This window comes from Mustelus asterias, unplaced genomic scaffold, assembly GCF_964213995.1.
Source record: "Mustelus asterias unplaced genomic scaffold, sMusAst1.hap1.1 HAP1_SCAFFOLD_293, whole genome shotgun sequence".
Taxonomy (NCBI): domain Eukaryota; kingdom Metazoa; phylum Chordata; class Chondrichthyes; order Carcharhiniformes; family Triakidae; genus Mustelus; species Mustelus asterias.
Genome location: NW_027590258.1, coordinates 171,534 through 192,189, shown reverse-complemented (window position 1 = coordinate 192,189; position 20,656 = coordinate 171,534). Strand labels below are relative to the sequence as shown.

At 34.5% G+C, this 20,656-nt stretch overlaps 1 protein-coding gene across 1 annotated transcript in view; it reads left to right on the top strand.

Moving 5' to 3' along the window:
• The first annotated feature begins 20,155 nt into the window (after positions 1-20,155).
• psmb2 (proteasome 20S subunit beta 2) overlaps positions 20,156-20,656 on the top strand; it is a 33,834-nt gene continuing 33,333 nt past the window's right edge. The window contains exon 1 of the mRNA XM_078204263.1: positions 20,156-20,368. Coding sequence (XP_078060389.1) covers positions 20,278-20,368 — 91 coding nt within the window. The 5' untranslated portion in view covers positions 20,156-20,277. The remainder of the gene's footprint in view (positions 20,369-20,656) is intronic.

Genomic DNA, 20,656 nt, shown 5'->3' with positions numbered 1-20,656 from the left:
ATTCACTCACTGTAACATTCACTCTGTTTCCTCACTCACTGTAACATTCACTCTGTTTATTCACTCACTGTAACATTCACTTTGTTTATTCACTCACTGTAACATTCACTCTGTTTATTCACTCACTGTAACATTCACTCTGTTTATTAACACATTGTAACATTCACTCTGTTTATTCACTCACTGTAACATTCACTCTGTTTATGCACTCACTGTAACATTCACACTGTTTATTAACACATTGTAACATTCACTCTGTTTATTCACTGACTGTAACATTCACTCTGTTTAGTCACTCACTGTAATATTCACTCTGTTTATTCACTCACTGTAACATTTACTCTGTTTATTAACACATTGTAACATTCACTCTGTTAACACATTATAAAATTCACTCTGTTTATTCACTGTCTGTAACATTCACTCTGTTTATTCACTCACTGTATCATTCACTCTGTTTATTCACTCACTGTAAGATTCACTCTGTTTATTAACACATTGTAACATTCACTCTGTTTATTCACTCACTGTAACATTCTCTCTGTTTATTCACTCACTCTAACATTCACTCTGTTTATTCACTCACTGTAACATTAACACAGTTTTTTCACTCTATGTAACATTCACTCTGTTTATTAACACATTGTAACATTCACACTTTTTATTCACTCACTGTAACATTCTCTCTGTTTATTCACTCACTGTAACATTCACTCTGTTTATTCACTCACTGTATCATTCACTCTGTTTATTCACTCACTGTAACATTCACTCTGTTTATGAACACATTGTAACATTCACTCTGTTTATTCACTCACTCTAACATTCACTCTGTTTATTAACACATTTTACTATTCACTCTGTTTATTCACTCACTGTAACATTCACTCTGTTTATTCACTCACTGTAACATTCACTCTGTTTATTCACTCACTGTAACATTCACTCTGTTTATTCACTCACTATAACATTCTCTCTGTTTATTCACTCACTGCAACATTCACTCTGTTTATTCAATCACTGTAACATTCACTCTGTTTTTTAACACATTGTAACATTCACTCTGTTTATTTACTCACTGTAACATTCTCTCTGTTTATTCACTCACTGCAACATTCACTCTGTTTATTAACACATTGTAACATTCACTCTGTTTATTCACTGACTGGAACATTCACTCTGTTTATTCACTCACTGTAACATTCACTCTGTTTATTCACTCACTGTAACATTCACTGTGTTTATTCACTCACTGTAACATTCACTCTGTTTACTCACTCACTGTAACATTCTCTGTTTATTCACTCACTGGAACATTTACTCTGTTTATTAACACATGGTAAAATTCACTCTGTTTATTCACTCACTGTAACATTCTCTCTGTTTATTCACTCACTGTAACATTCAGTCTGTTTATTCACTCACTGTAACATTCTCTCTGTTTATTCACTCACTCTAACATTCACTCTGTTTATTCACTCACTGTAACATTCACTCTGTTTATTCACTCACTGTAACATTCTCTCTGTTTATTCATTCACTGGAACATTCACTCTGTTTATTCACTCACTGTAACATTCACTCTGTTTTTTCACTCTATGTAACATTCACTCTGTTTATTAACACATTGTAACATTCACTCTGTTTATTCACTCACTGTAACATTCACTCTGTTTATTCACTCACTGTAACATTCTCTCTTTTTATTCACTCACTGTAACATTCACTCTGGTTATTCACTCACTGTAACATTCTCTCTGTTTATTCACTCACTGTAACATTCACTCTGTTTATTCACTCACTGTAACATTCACTCTGTTTTTTAATTAATGTAACATTCACTCTGTTTATTCACTCACTATAACATTCTCTCTGTTTATTCACTCACTGCAACATTCACTCTGTTTATTCACTCACTGTAACATTCACTCTGTTTATTAACACATTGTAACATTTACTCTGTTTATTCACTCACTGTAACATTCTCTCTGTTTATTCACACACTGCAACATTCACTCTGTTTATTAACACATTGTAACATTCACTCTGTTAACACATTGTAACATTCACTCTGTTTATTCACTGTCTGTAACATTCACTCTGTTCATTCACTCACTGTATCATTCTCTCTGCTTATTGACTCACTGGAACATTCACTCTGTTTATTAACACATTGTAACATTCACTCTGTTTATTAACACATTGTAACATTCACTCTGTTTATTAACACATTGTAACATTCACTCTGTTTATTCACTGACTGGAACATTCACTCTGTTTATTCACTCACTGTAACATTCACTCTGTTTATTCACTCACTGTAACATTCACTGTGTTTATTGACTCACTGTAACATTCACTCTGTTTACTCACTCACTGTAACATTTACTCTGTTTATTCACTCACTGTAACATTCACTTTGTTCATTCACTCACTGTAACATTCTCTCTGTTTTTTCACTAACTCTAACATTCACTCTGTTTATTAACACATTGTACCGTTCACTCTGTTCATTCACTCACTGTAACGTTCACTCTGTTTATTCACTCACTGTAACATTCACTCTGTTTATTAACACATTGTAACATTCACTCTGTTTATTCACTGACTGTAACATTCACTCTGATTAGTCACTCACTGTAATATTCACTCTGTTTATTCACTCACTGTAACATTTACTCTGTTTATTAACACATTGTAACAGTCACTCTGTTAACACATTGTAACATTCACTCTGTTTATTCACTGTCTGTAACATTCACTCTGTTTATTCACTCACTGTATCATTCACTCTGTTTATTCACTCACTGTAACATTCACTCTGTTTATTAACACATTGTAACATTCACTCTGTTTATTCACTCACTGTAACATTCACTCTGTTTATTCACTCACTGTAACATTCACTCTGTTTATGAACACATTGTAACATTCACTCTGTTTATTCACTCACTCTAACATTCACTCTGTTTATTAACACATTGTACCATTCACTCTGTTGATTCACTCACTGTAACATTCACTCTGTGTATTCACTCACTCTAACATTCACTCTGTTTATTCACTCACTGTAACATTCACTCTGTTTATTCACACACTGTAACATTCACTCTGTTTATTCACTCACTATAACATTCTCTCTGTTTATTCACTCACTGCAACATTCACTCTGTTTATTCACTCACTGTAACATTCACTCTGTTTATTAACACATTGTAACATTCACTCTGTTTATTTACTCACTGTAACATTCTCTCTGTTTATTCACTCACTGCAACATTCACTCTGTTTATTAACACATTGTAACATTCACTCTGTTTATTCACTGACTGGAACATTCACTCTGTTTATTCACTCACTGTAACATTCACTGTGTTTATTCAGTCACTGTAACATTCACTTTGTTAATTCACTCACTGTAACATTCAATTTGTTTATTCACTCACTGTAACATTCACTCTGTTTATTCACTAACTCTAACATTCACTCTGTTTATTAACACCTTGTACCTTTCACTCTGTTCATTCACTCACTGTAACATTCACTCTGTTTATTCACTCACTGTAACATTCACTCTGTTTATTAACACATTGTAACATTCACTCTGTTTATTCACTCACTGTAACATTCACTCTGTTTATTCACTCACTGTAACATTCACTCTGTTTATTCACACATTGTAACATTCACTCTGTTTATTCACTGACTGTAACATTCACTCTGTTTATTCACTGACTGTAATATTCACTCTGTTCATTCACTCACTGTAACATTTACTCTGTTTATTAACACATTGTAACATTCACTCTGTAAACACTTTGTAACATTCACTCTGTTTATTCACTGTCTGTAACATTCACTCTGTTTATTCACTCACTGTATCATTCACTCTGTTTATTCACTCACTGTAAGATTCACTCTGTTTATTAATTCATTGTAACATTCACTCTGTTTATTCACTCACTGTAACATTCACTCTGTTTATTCACTCACTGTAACATTCACTCTGTTTATTAATACATTGTAACATTCACTCTGTTTATTCACTGACTGTATCATTCACTCTGTTTAGTCACTCACTGTAATATTCACTCTGTTTATTCACTCACTGTAACATTTACTCTGTTTATTAACACATTGTAACATTCACTCTGTTTATTCACTGTCTGTAACATTCACTCTGTTTATTCACTCACTGTATCATTCACTCTTTTTATTCACTCACTGTAACATTCACTCTGTTTATTAACACATTGTAACATTCACTCTGTTTATTCACTCACTGTAACATTCACTCTGTTTATTCACTCACTGTAACATTCACTCTGTTTATGAACACATTGTAACATTCACTCTGTTTATTCACTCACTCGAACATTCACTCTGTTTATTAACACATTGTACCATTCACTCTGTTTATTCACTCACTGTAACATTCACTCTGTGTATTCACTCACTGTAACATTCACTCTGTTGATTCACTCACTGTAACATTCACTCTGTTTATTCACTCACTGTAACATTCACTCTGTTTATTCACTCACTATAACATTCTCTCTGTTTATTCACTCACTGCAACATTCACTCTGTTTATTCACTCACTGTAACATTCTCTCTGTTTATTCACTCACTGCAACATTCACTCTGTTTATTAACAAATTGTAACATTCACTCTGTTTCTTCACTCACTGTAACATTCACTCTGTTTATTAACACATTGTAACATTCACTCTGTTTATTAACACATTGTAACATTCACTCTGTTTATTCACTGACTGGAACATTCACTCTGTTTATTCACTCACTGTAACATTCACTCTGTTTTTTCACTCTATGTAACATTCACTCTGTTTATTAACACATTGTAACATTCACTCTGTTTATTCACTCACTGTAACATTCACTCTGTTTATTCACTCACTGTAACATTCTCTCTTTTTATTCACTCACTGTAACATTCACTCTGGTTATTCACTCACTGTAACATTCTCTCTGTTTATTCACTCACTGTAACATTCACTCTGTTTATTCACTCACTGTAACATTCACTCTGTTTTTTCACTCACTGTAACATTCACTCTGTTTATTCACTCACTATAACATTCTCTCTGTTTATTCACTCACTGCAACATTCACTCTGTTTATTCACTCACTGTAACATTCACTCTGTTTATTAACACATTGTAACATTTACTCTGTTTATTCACTCACTGTAACATTCTCTCTGTTTATTCACACACTGCAACATTCATTCTGTTTATTAACACATTGTAACATTCACTCTGTTAACACATTGTAACATTCACTCTGTTTATTCACTGTCTGTAACATTCACTCTGTTCATTCACTCACTGTATCATTCTCTCTGCTTATTGACTCACTGGAACATACACTCTGTTTATTAACACATTGTAACATTCACTCTGTTTATTAACACATTGTAACATTCACTCTGTTTATTCACTGACTGGAACATTCACTCTGTTTATTCACTCACTGTAACATTCACTCTGTTTATTCACTCACTGTAACATTCACTGTGTTTATTGACTCACTGTAACATTCACTCTGTTTACTCACTCACTGTAACATTTACTCTGTTTATTCACTCACTGTAACATTCACTTTGTTCATTCACTCACTGTAACATTCTCTCTGTTTTTTCACTAACTCTAACATTCACTCTGTTTATTAACACATTGTACCGTTCACTCTGTTCATTCACTCACTGTAACGTTCACTCTGTTTATTCACTCACTGTAACATTCACTCTGTTTATTAACACATTGTAACATTCACTCTGTTTATTCACTGACTGTAACATTCACTCTGATTAGTCACTCACTGTAATATTCACTCTGTTTATTCACTCACTGTAACATTTACTCTGTTTATTAACACATTGTAACAGTCACTCTGTTAACACATTGTAACATTCACTCTGTTTATTCACTGTCTGTAACATTCACTCTGTTTATTCACTCACTGTATCATTCACTCTGTTTATTCACTCACTGTAACATTCACTCTGTTTATTAACACATTGTAACAATCACTCTGTTTATTCACTCACTGTAACATTCACTCTGTTTATTCACTCACTGTAACATTCACTCTGTTTATGAACACATTGTAACATTCACTCTGTTTATTCACTCACTCTAACATTCACTCTGTTTATTAACACATTGTACCATTCACTCTGTTGATTCACTCACTGTAACATTCACTCTGTGTATTCACTCACTCTAACATTCACTCTGTTTATTCACTCACTGTAACATTCACTCTGTTTATTCACACACTGTAACATTCACTCTGTTTATTCACTCACTATAACATTCTCTCTGTTTATTCACTCACTGCAACATTCACTCTGTTTATTAACACATTGTAACATTCACTCTGTTTATTTACTCACTGTAACATTCTCTCTGTTTATTCACTCACTGCAACATTCACTCTGTTTATTAACACATTGTAACATTCACTCTGTTTATTCACTGACTGGAACATTCACTCTGTTTATTCACTCACTGTAACATTCACTGTGTTAATTCACTCACTGTAACATTCAATTTGTTTATTCACTCACTGTAACATTCACTCTGTTTATTCACTAACTCTAACATTCACTCTGTTTATTAACACCTTGTACCTTTCACTCTGTTCATTCACTCACTGTAACATTCACTCTGTTTATTCACTCACTGTAACATTCACTCTGTTTATTAACACATTGTAACATTCACTCTGTTTATTCACTCACTGTAACATTCACTCTGTTTATTCACTCACTGTAACATTCACTCTGTTTATTCACACATTGTAACATTCACTCTGTTTATTCACTGACTGTAACATTCACTCTGTTTATTCACTGACTGTAATATTCACTCTGTTCATTCACTCACTGTAACATTTACTCTGTTTATTAACACATTGTAACATTCACTCTGTAAACACTTTGTAACATTCACTCTGTTTATTCACTGTCTGTAACATTCACTCTGTTTATTCACTCACTGTATCATTCACTCTGTTTATTCACTCACTGTAAGATTCACTCTGTTTATTAACTCATTGTAACATTCACTCTGTTTATTCACTCACTGTAACATTCACTCTGTTTATTCACTCACTGTAACATTCACTCTGTTTATTAATACATTGTAACATTCACTCTGTTTATTCACTGACTGTATCATTCACTCTGTTTAGTCACTCACTGTAATATTCACTCTGTTTATTCACTCACTGTAACATTTACTCTGTTTATTAACACATTGTAACATTCACTCTGTTTATTCACTGTCTGTAACATTCACTCTGTTTATTCACTCACTGTATCATTCACTCTTTTTATTCACTCACTGTAACATTCACTCTGTTTATTAACACATTGTAACATTCACTCTGTTTATTCACTCACTGTAACATTCACGCTGTTTATTCACTCACTGTAACATTCACTCTGTTTATGAACACATTGTAACATTCACTCTGTTTATTCACTCACTCGAACATTCACTCTGTTTATTATCACATTGTACCATTCACTTTGTTTATTCACTCACTGTAACATTCACTCTGTGTATTCACTCACTGTAACATTCACTCTGTTGATTCACTCACGGTAACATTCACTCTGTTTATTCACTCACTGTAACATTCACTCTGTTTATTCACTCACTATAACATTCTCTCTGTTTATTCACTCACTGCAACATTCACCCTGTTTATTCACTCACTGTAACATTCTCTCTGTTTATTCACTCACTGCAACATTCACTCTGTTTATTAACAAATTGTAACATTCACTCTGTTTATTCACTCACTGTAACATTCACTCTGTTTATTAACACATTGTAACATTCACTCTGTTTATTAACACATTGTAACATTCACTCTGTTTATTCACTCACTGTATCATTCACTCTGTTTATTCACTCACTGTAACATTCACTCTGTTTATTAACACATTGTAACATTCACTCTGTTTATTCACTCACTGTAACATTCACTCTGTTTGTTCACTCACTGTAACATTCACTCTGTTTATTCACACATTGTAAATTCACTCTGTTTATTCACCCACTGTAACATTCACTCTGTTTATTCAATCACTGTAACATTCACTCTGTTTATTCACTCACTGTAACATTCACTCTGTTTATTAACACATTGTAACATTCACTCTGTTTATTCACTCACTGTAACATTCACTCTGTTTATTCACTCACTGTAACATTCACTCTGTTTATTAACACATTGTAAATACACTCTGTTCATTCACTCACTGTAACATTCACTCTGTTTATTCACTCATTGTAACATTCACTCTGTTTATTCACTCACTGTAACATTCACTCTGTTTATTCACTCACTGTAACATTCACTCTGTTTATTCACTCACTGTAACATTCACTTTGTTTATTCACTCACTGTAACATTCACTCTGTTTATTCACTAACTCTAACATTCAATCTGTTTATTAACACATTGTAACATTCACTCTGTTCATTCACTCACTGTAACATTCACTCTGTTTATTCACTCACTGGAACATTCACTCTGTTTATTAACACATTGTAACATTCACTCTGTTTATTCACTCACTGTAACATTCACTCTGTTTATTCACTCACTGTAACATTCACTCTGTTTATTCACTCACTGTATCATTCACTCTGTTTATTCACTCACTGTAAGATTCACTCTGTTTATTAACACATTGTAACATTCACTCTGTTTATTCACTCACTGTAACATTCACTCTGTTTATTCACTGACTGTATCATTCACTCTGTTTATTCACTGACTGGAACATTCACTCTGTTTATTCACTCACTGTAACATTCACTCTGTTTATTCACTCACTGTAACATTCACTGTGTTTATTGACTCACTGTAACATTCACTCTGTTTACTCACTCACTGTAACATTTACTCTGTTTATTCACTCACTGTAACATTCACTTTGTTCATTCACTCACTGTAACATTCTCTCTGTTTTTTCACTAACTCTAACATTCACTCTGTTTATTAACACATTGTACCGTTCACTCTGTTCATTCACTCACTGTAACGTTCACTCTGTTTATTCACTCACTGTAACATTCACTCTGTTTATTAACACATTGTAACATTCACTCTGTTTATTCACTGACTGTAACATTCACTCTGATTAGTCACTCACTGTAATATTCACTCTGTTTATTCACTCACTGTAACATTTACTCTGTTTATTAACACATTGTAACAGTCACTCTGTTAACACATTGTAACATTCACTCTGTTTATTCACTGTCTGTAACATTCACTCTGTTTATTCACTCACTGTATCATTCACTCTGTTTATTCACTCACTGTAACATTCACTCTGTTTATTAACACATTGTAACAATCACTCTGTTTATTCACTCACTGTAACATTCACTCTGTTTATTCACTCACTGTAACATTCACTCTGTTTATGAACACATTGTAACATTCACTCTGTTTATTCACTCACTCTAACATTCACTCTGTTTATTAACACATTGTACCATTCACTCTGTTGATTCACTCACTGTAACATTCACTCTGTGTATTCACTCACTCTAACATTCACTCTGTTTATTCACTCACTGTAACATTCACTCTGTTTATTCACACACTGTAACATTCACTCTGTTTATTCACTCACTATAACATTCTCTCTGTTTATTCACTCACTGCAACATTCACTCTGTTTATTAACACATTGTAACATTCACTCTGTTTATTTACTCACTGTAACATTCTCTCTGTTTATTCACTCACTGCAACATTCACTCTGTTTATTAACACATTGTAACATTCACTCTGTTTATTCACTGACTGGAACATTCACTCTGTTTATTCACTCACTGTAACATTCACTGTGTTAATTCACTCACTGTAACATTCAATTTGTTTATTCACTCACTGTAACATTCACTCTGTTTATTCACTAACTCTAACATTCACTCTGTTTATTAACACCTTGTACCTTTCACTCTGTTCATTCACTCACTGTAACATTCACTCTGTTTATTCACTCACTGTAACATTCACTCTGTTTATTAACACATTGTAACATTCACTCTGTTTATTCACTCACTGTAACATTCACTCTGTTTATTCACTCACTGTAACATTCACTCTGTTTATTCACACATTGTAACATTCACTCTGTTTATTCACTGACTGTAACATTCACTCTGTTTATTCACTGACTGTAATATTCACTCTGTTCATTCACTCACTGTAACATTTACTCTGTTTATTAACACATTGTAACATTCACTCTGTAAACACTTTGTAACATTCACTCTGTTTATTCACTGTCTGTAACATTCACTCTGTTTATTCACTCACTGTATCATTCACTCTGTTTATTCACTCACTGTAAGATTCACTCTGTTTATTAACTCATTGTAACATTCACTCTGTTTATTCACTCACTGTAACATTCACTCTGTTTATTCACTCACTGTAACATTCACTCTGTTTATTAATACATTGTAACATTCACTCTGTTTATTCACTGACTGTATCATTCACTCTGTTTAGTCACTCACTGTAATATTCACTCTGTTTATTCACTCACTGTAACATTTACTCTGTTTATTAACACATTGTAACATTCACTCTGTTTATTCACTGTCTGTAACATTCACTCTGTTTATTCACTCACTGTATCATTCACTCTTTTTATTCACTCACTGTAACATTCACTCTGTTTATTAACACATTGTAACATTCACTCTGTTTATTCACTCACTGTAACATTCACTCTGTTTATTCACTCACTGTAACATTCACTCTGTTTATGAACACATTGTAACATTCACTCTGTTTATTCACTCACTCGAACATTCACTCTGTTTATTATCACATTGTACCATTCACTTTGTTTATTCACTCACTGTAACATTCACTCTGTGTATTCACTCACTGTAACATTCACTCTGTTGATTCACTCACGGTAACATTCACTCTGTTTATTCACTCACTGTAACATTCACTCTGTTTATTCACTCACTATAACATTCTCTCTGTTTATTCACTCACTGCAACATTCACCCTGTTTATTCACTCACTGTAACATTCTCTCTGTTTATTCACTCACTGCAACATTCACTCTGTTTATTAACAAATTGTAACATTCACTCTGTTTATTCACTCACTGTAACATTCACTCTGTTTATTAACACATTGTAACATTCACTCTGTTTATTAACACATTGTAACATTCACTCTGTTTATTCACTCACTGTATCATTCACTCTGTTTATTCACTCACTGTAACATTCACTCTGTTTATTAACACATTGTAACATTCACTCTGTTTATTCACTCACTGTAACATTCACTCTGTTTGTTCACTCACTGTAACATTCACTCTGTTTATTCACACATTGTAAATTCACTCTGTTTATTCACCCACTGTAACATTCACTCTGTTTATTCAATCACTGTAACATTCACTCTGTTTATTCACTCACTGTAACATTCACTCTGTTTATTAACACATTGTAACATTCACTCTGTTTATTCACTCACTGTAACATTCACTCTGTTTATTCACTCACTGTAACATTCACTCTGTTTATTAACACATTGTAAATACACTCTGTTCATTCACTCACTGTAACATTCACTCTGTTTATTCACTCATTGTAACATTCACTCTGTTTATTCACTCACTGTAACATTCACTCTGTTTATTCACTCACTGTAACATTCACTCTGTTTATTCACTCACTGTAACATTCACTTTGTTTATTCACTCACTGTAACATTCACTCTGTTTATTCACTAACTCTAACATTCAATCTGTTTATTAACACATTGTAACATTCACTCTGTTCATTCACTCACTGTAACATTCACTCTGTTTATTCACTCACTGGAACATTCACTCTGTTTATTAACACATTGTAACATTCACTCTGTTTATTCACTCACTGTAACATTCACTCTGTTTATTCACTCACTGTAACATTCACTCTGTTTATTCACTCACTGTATCATTCACTCTGTTTATTCACTCACTGTAAGATTCACTCTGTTTATTAACACATTGTAACATTCACTCTGTTTATTCACTCACTGTAACATTCACTCTGTTTATTCACTGACTGTATCATTCACTCTGTTTAGTCACTCACTGTAACATTTACTCTGTTTATTAACACATTGTAACATTCACTCTGTTAACACATTGTAACATTCACTCTGTTTATTCACTGTCTGTAACATTCACTCTGTTTATTCACTCACTGTATCATTCACTCTGTTTATTCACTCACTGTAACATTCACTCTGTTTATTAACACATTGTAACATTCACTCTGTTTATTCACTCACTGTAACATTCACTCTGTTTATTCACTCACTGTAACATTCACTCTGTTTATGAACACATTGTAACATTCACTCTGTTTATTCACTGACTCGAACATTCACTCTGTTTATTAACACATTGTACCATTCATTCTTTTTATTCACTCACTGTAACATTCACTCTGTGTATTCACTCACTGTAACATTCACTCTGTTGATTCACTCACTGTAACATTCACTCTGTTTATTCACTCACTGTAACATTCACTCTTTTTATTCACTCACTATAACATTCTCTCTGTTAATTCACTCACTGCAACATTCACTCTGTTTATTCACTCACTGTAACATTCTCTCTGTTTATTCACTCACTGCAACATTCACTCTGTTTATTAACAAATTGTAACATTCACTCTGTTTATTCACTCACTGTAACATTCACTCTGTTTATTAACACATTGTAACATTCACTCTGTTTATTAACACATTGTAACATTCACTCTGTTTATTCACTGACTGGAACATTCACTCTGTTTATTCACTCACTGTAACATTCACTCTGTTTATTAACACATTGTAACATTCACTCTGTTTATTCACTGACTGTATCATTCACTCTGTTTTGTCACTCACTTTAATATTCACTCTGTTTATTCACTCACTGTAACATTCACTCTCTTTATTAACACATTGTAACATTCACTCTGTTAACACATTGTAACATTCACTCTGTTTATTCACTGTCTGTAACATTCACTCTGTTTATTCACTCACTGTATCATTCACTCTGTTTATTCACTCACTGTAACATTCACTCTGTTTATTAACACATTGTAACATTCACTCTGTTTATTCACTCACTGTAACATTCACTCTGTTTGTTCACTCACTGTAACATTCACTCTGTTTATTCACACATTGTAAATTCACTCTGTTTATTCACCCACTGTAACATTCACTCTGTTTATTCAATCACTGTAACATTCACTCTCTTTATTCACTCACTGTAACATTCACTCTGTTAGTTAACACAATGTAACATTCACTCTGTTTATTCACTCACTGTAACATTCACTCTGTTTATTCACTCACTGTAACATTCACTCTGTTTATTAACACATTGTAAATACACTCTGTTCATTCACTCACTGTAACATTCACTCTGTTTATTCACTCATTGTAACATTCACTCTGTTTATTCACTCACTGTAACATTCACTCTGTTTATTCACTCACTGTAACATTCACTCTGTTTATTCACTGACTGTAACATTCACTCTGTTTATTCACTCACTGTAACATTCACTCTGTATATTCACTCACTGTAACATTCACTCTGTTTATTCACTCACTGTAACATTCTCTCTGTTTATTGACTCACTGTAACATTCACTCTGTTTATTAACACATTGTAATATTCACTCTGTTTATTCACTCACTGTAACATTCACACATTTGATTAACACATTGTAACATTCACTCTGTTTATTCACTCACTGTAACATTCACTCTGTTTATTCACTCACTGTAACATTCACTCTGTTTATTCACTGAGTGTAACATTCACTCTCTTTATTCACTGACTGTAACATTCACTCTGTTTATTCAATCACTGTAACATTCTCTCTGTTTATTCACTCACTGTAACATTCACTCAGTTTATTCACTCACTGTAACATTCACTCTGTTCATTCACTCACTGTAACATTCACTCAGTTTATTCACTCACTGTAACATTCACTCTGTTTATTAACACATTGTACCATTCACTCTGTTTATTCACTCACTATAACATTCTCTCTGTTTATTCACTCACTGTAACATTCACTCTGTTTATTCACTCACTGTAACATTCACTCTGTTTATTCACTCACTGTAACATTCACTCTGTTTATTCACTCACTGTAACATTCACTCTGTTTATTCACTCACTGTAACATTCACTATTTTTATTCACTCACTGTAACGTTCTCTCTGTTTATTCACTGACTGTAACATTCACTCTGTTTATTCACTGACTGTAATATTCACTCTGTTCATTCACTCACTGTAACATTTACTCTGTTTATTAACACATTGTAACATTCACTCTGTAAACACTTTGTAACATTCACTCTGTTTATTCACTGTCTGTAACATTCACTCTGTTTATTCACTCACTGTATCATTCACTCTGTTTATTCACTCACTGTAAGATTCACTCTGTTTATTAACTCATTGTAACATTCACTCTGTTTATTCACTCACTGTAACATTTACTCTGTTTATTCACTCACTGTAACATTCACTCTGTTTATTAATACATTGTAACATTCACTCTGTTTATTCACTGACTGTATCATTCACTCTGTTTAGTCACTCACTGTAATATTCACTCTGTTTATTCACTCACTGTAACATTTACTCTGTTTATTAACACATTGTAACATTCACTCTGTTTATTCACTGTCTGTAACATTCACTCTGTTTATTCACTCACTGTATCATTCACTCTTTTTATTCACTCACTGTAACATTCACTCTGTTTATTAACACATTGTAACATTCACTCTGTTTATTCACTCACTGTAACATTCACTCTGTTTATTCACTCACTGTAACATTCACTCTGTTTATGAACACATTGTAACATTCACTCTGTTTATTCACTCACTCGAACATTCACTCTGTTTATTAACACATTGTACCATTCACTCTGTTTATTCACTCACTGTAACATTCACTCTGTGTATTCACTCACTGTAACATTCACTCTGTTGATTCACTCACTGTAACATTCACTCTGTTTATTCACTCACTGTAACATTCACTCTGTTTATTCACTCACTATAACATTCTCTCTGTTTATTCACTCACTGCAACATTCACTCTGTTTATTCACTCACTGTAACATTCTCTCTGTTTATTCACTCACTGCAACATTCACTCTGTTTATTAACAAATTGTAACATTCACTCTGTTTATTCACTCACTGTAACATTCACTCTGTTTATTAACACATTGTAACATTCACTCTGTTTATTAACACATTGTAACATTCACTCTGTTTATTCACTGACTGGAACATTCACTCTGTTTATTCACTCACTGTAACATTCACTCTGTTTATTAACACATTGTAACAGTCACTCTGTTTATTCACTGACTGTATCATTCACTCTGTTTTGTCACTCACTTTAATATTCACTCTGTTTATTCACTCACTGTAACATTCACTCTCTTTATTAACACATTGTAACATTCACTCTGTTAACACATTGTAACATTCACTCTGTTTATTCACTGTCTGTAACATTCACTCTGTTTATTCACTCACTGTATCATTCACTCTGTTTATTCACTCACTGTAACATTCACTCTGTTTATTAACACATTGTAACATTCACTCTGTTTATTCACTCACTGTAACATTCACTCTGTTTGTTCACTCACTGTAACATTCACTCTGTTTATTCACACATTGTAAATTCACTCTGTTTATTCACCCACTGTAACATTCACTCTGTTTATTCAATCACTGTAACATTCACTCTGTTTATTCACTCACTGTAACATTCACTCTGTTTATTAACACATTGTAACATTCACTCTGTTTATTCACTCACTGTAACATTCACTCTGTTTATTCACTCACTGTAACATTCACTCTGTTTATTAACACATTGTAAATACACTCTGTTCATTCACTCACTGTAACATTCACTCTGTTTATTCACTCATTGTAACATTCACTCTGTTTATTCACTCACTGTAACATTCACTCTGTTTATTCACTCACTGTAACATTCACTCTGTTTATTCACTCACTGTAACATTCACTTTGTTTATTCACTCACTGTAACATTCACTCTGTTTATTCACTAACTCTAACATTCAATCTGTTTATTAACACATTGTAACATTCACTCTGTTCATTCACTCACTGTAACATTCACTCTGTTTATTCACTCACTGGAACATTCACTCTGTTTATTAACACATTGTAACATTCACTCTGTTTATTCACTCACTGTAACATTCACTCTGTTTATTCACTCACTGTAACATTCACTCTGTTTATTCACTCACTGTATCATTCACTCTGTTTATTCACTCACTGTAAGATTCACTCTGTTTATTAACACATTGTAACATTCACTCTGTTTATTCACTCACTGTAACATTCACTCTGTTTATTCACTGACTGTATCATTCACTCTGTTTAGTCACTCACTGTAACATTTACTCTGTTTATTAACACATTGTAACATTCACTCTGTTAACACATTGTAACATTCACTCTGTTTATTCACTGTCTGTAACATTCACTCTGTTTATTCACTCACTGTATCATTCACTCTGTTTATTCACTCACTGTAACATTCACTCTGTTTATTAACACATTGTAACATTCACTCTGTTTATTCACTCACTGTAACATTCACTCTGTTTATTCACTCACTGTAACATTCACTCTGTTTATGAACACATTGTAACATTCACTCTGTTTATTCACTGACTCGAACATTCACTCTGTTTATTAACACATTGTACCATTCATTCTGTTTATTCACTCACTGTAACATTCACTCTGTGTATTCACTCACTGTAACATTCACTCTGTTGATTCACTCACTGTAACATTCACTCTGTTTATTCACTCACTGTAACATTCACTCTTTTTATTCACTCACTATAACATTCTCTCTGTTTATTCACTCACTGCAACATTCACTCTGTTTATTCACTCACTGTAACATTCTCTCTGTTTATTCACTCACTGCAACATTCACTCTGTTTATTAACAAATTGTAACATTCACTCTGTTTATTCACTCACTGTAACATTCACTCTGTTTATTAACACATTGTAACATTCACTCTGTTTATTAACACATTGTAACATTCACTCTGTTTATTCACTGACTGGAACATTCACTCTGTTTATTCACTCACTGTAACATTCACTCTGTTTATTAACACATTGTAACATTCACTCTGTTTATTCACTGACTGTATCATTCACTCTGTTTTGTCACTCACTTTAATATTCACTCTGTTTATTCACTCACTGTAACATTCACTCTCTTTATTAACACATTGTAACATTCACTCTGTTAACACATTGTAACATTCACTCTGTTTATTCACTGTCTGTAACATTCACTCTGTTTATTCACTCACTGTATCATTCACTCTGTTTATTCACTCACTGTAACATTCACACTGTTTATTAACACATTGTAACATTCACTCTGTTTATTCACTCACTGTAACATTCACTCTGTTTGTTCACTCACTGTAACATTCACTCTGTTTATTCACTCACTGTAACATTCTCTCTGTTTATTCACTCACTGTAACATTCAATCTGTTTACTAACACATTGTAACATTCACTCTGTTTATTCACTCACTGTAACATTCACACTGCTTATTAACACATTGTAATATTCACTCTGTTTATTCACTCACTGTAACATTCACTCTGTTTATTCATTCACTGTAACATTCACTCTGTTTATTCACTCACTGTAACATTCTCTCTGTTTATTCACTCACTGTAACATTCACTCTGTTTATTCACTCACTGTAACATTCACTCTGTTTATTCAATCACTGTAACATTCACTCTGTGATTCCCTCACTGTTACATTCTCTCTGTTTATTCACTCACTGTAACATTTACTCTGTTTATTCATTGAGTGTAACATTCACTCTGTTTTTTCACTGACTGTAACATTCACTCTGTTTATTCACTCACTGTAGCATTCTCTCTGTTTATTCAGTCACTGTTACATTCACTCTGTTTATTCACTCACTGTACCATTCACTCTGTTGATTCACTCACTGTAACATTCACTCTGGTTGTTCACTCACTGTAACATTCACTCAGTTTATTCACTCACTGTAACATTCACTCTGTTTATTAACACATTGTAACATTCACTCTGTTTATTCACTCACTGTAACATTCTCTCTGGTTATTCACTCACTGTAACATTCACTCTGTTTAGTCACTCACTGTAATATTCACTCTTTTTATTCACTCACTGTAACATTTACTCTGTTTATTAACACATTGTAACATTCACTCTGTTTGTTAACACATTGTAACATTCACTCTGTTTATTCACTGTCTGTAACATTCACTCTGTTTATTCACTCACTGTAACATTCACTCTGTTTCTTCACTCACTGTAACATTCACTCTGTTTATTCATTCACTGTAACATTCACTCTGTTTTTTCACTCACTGTAACATTCACTCTGTTTCTTCACTCACTGTAACATTCACTCTGTGTATTCACTCACTGTAGCATTCACTCTGTTTATTCACTCACTGAATTATTCACTCTGTTTATTAACACATTGTACCATTCACTCTGTTTATTCACTCACTGTAACATTCACTCTGTTTATTCACTCACTGTAACATTCACTCTGTTTATTAACACATTGTAACATTCACTCTGTTTATTCACTCACTGTAACATTCACTCTGTTTCTTAACACATTGTAACATTCACTCTGTTTCTTCACTCACTGTAACATTCACTCTGTTTATTCACTCACTGTAACATTCACTCTGTTTATTCACTCACTGTAACATTCACTCTGTTTATTAACACATTGTAACATTCACTCTGTTTATTCACTCACTGTAACATTCACTCTGTTTATTAACACATTGTAACATTCACTCTGTTTCTTCACTCACTGTAACATTCACTCTGTTTATTAACACATTGTAACATTCACTCTGTTTATTCACTCACTGTAACATTCACTCTGTTTATTCACTGTAACATTCATAGACATCATAGAATCCCTGCAGTCCAGAAAGTGATGTGGAGTTGCCGGCGTTGGACTGGGGTAAACACAGTAAGAAGTTTAACAACACCAGGTTAAAGTCCAACAGGTTTATTTGGTAGCAAAAGCCACACAAGCTTTCGAAGCTCTCAGCCCCTTCTTCAGGTGAGTGGGAATTCTGTTCACAAACAGAGTTTGTAAAGACACAGACTCAATTTACATGAATAATGGTTGGAATGCGAATACTTACAACTAATCAAGTCTTTAAGAAACAAAACAATGGGAGTGGAGAGAGCATCAAGACAGGCTAAAAAGATGTGTATTGTCTCCAGACAAGACAGCCAGTGAAACTCTGCAGGTCCACGCAACTGTGGGCGTTACAAATAGTGTGACATGAACCCAATATCCCGGTTGAGGCCGTCCGCGTGTGTGCGGAACTTGGCTATCAGTTTCTGCTCAGCGACTCTGCGCTGTCGTGTGTCGCGAAGGCCGCCTTGGAGAACGCTTGCCCGAATATCAGAGGCATTCGGCCTCTGATATTCGGGTAAGCGTTCTCCAAGGCGGCCTTCGCGACACACGACAGCGCAGAGTCGCTGAGCAGAAACTGATAGCCAAGTTCCGCACACACGAGGACGGCCTCAACCGGGATATTGGGTTCATGTCACACTATTTGTAACCCCCACAGTTGCCTAGACCTGCAGAGTTTCACTGGCTGTCTTGTCTGGAGACAATACACATCTTTTTAGCCTGTCTTGATGCTCTCTCCACTCCCATTGTTTTGTTTCTTAAAGACTTGATTAGTTGTAAGTATTCGCATTCCAACCATTATTCATGTAAATTGAGTCTGTGTCTTTACAAACTCTGTTTGTGAACAGAATTCCCACTCACCTGAAGAAGGGGCTTAGAGCTTCGAAAGCTTGTGTGGCTTTTGCTACCAAATAAACCTGTTGGACTTTAACCTGGTGTTGTTAAACTTCGTACAGAAAGTGGACATTCGGCCCATCTCTCTCTCTGGAACATTCTCTGGTCTAAGCCCCGCCCCCAGGGTGTTCTCGCGGTGTTGCTGAGTTCGCGCGCAGGCGCTGTTGGTTTTGCTGTCTCAGGGTGGTTGCTCGCTGTGTCTGAGCCGCCCCGCCATGGAGTATCTGATAGGAATACAGGGCACAGACTTCGTCCTGGTCTCCTCCGACACGGTGGCGGCCAGCAGCATCGTCGCCATGAAGCACGGTGAGGCAGCGGAGCGCAGCGCGGAGGCAGGCCCGGGACCAGCGGCCTTCCCTCACTGGGGACACCAGGGGGAGAGCGGGGGCGGGGGGGATAAGAGAGCGGCGGGGGGGAGGGGGAATGGAAAGAAAGAGAGGGGGGAAGGAAAAGAAAGAGGGGGTGAAGAGGGGGGGGGAAGGGAAAGAAAGAGGGGGTGAAGAGAGGGGGCGGGGGAAGAGAGGGAGCGAGAGGGGGGGAGTGGAAGAGAGGGAGCGAGGGGGAGGGAGTGGATGAGAGGGAGCGAGGGGCGGG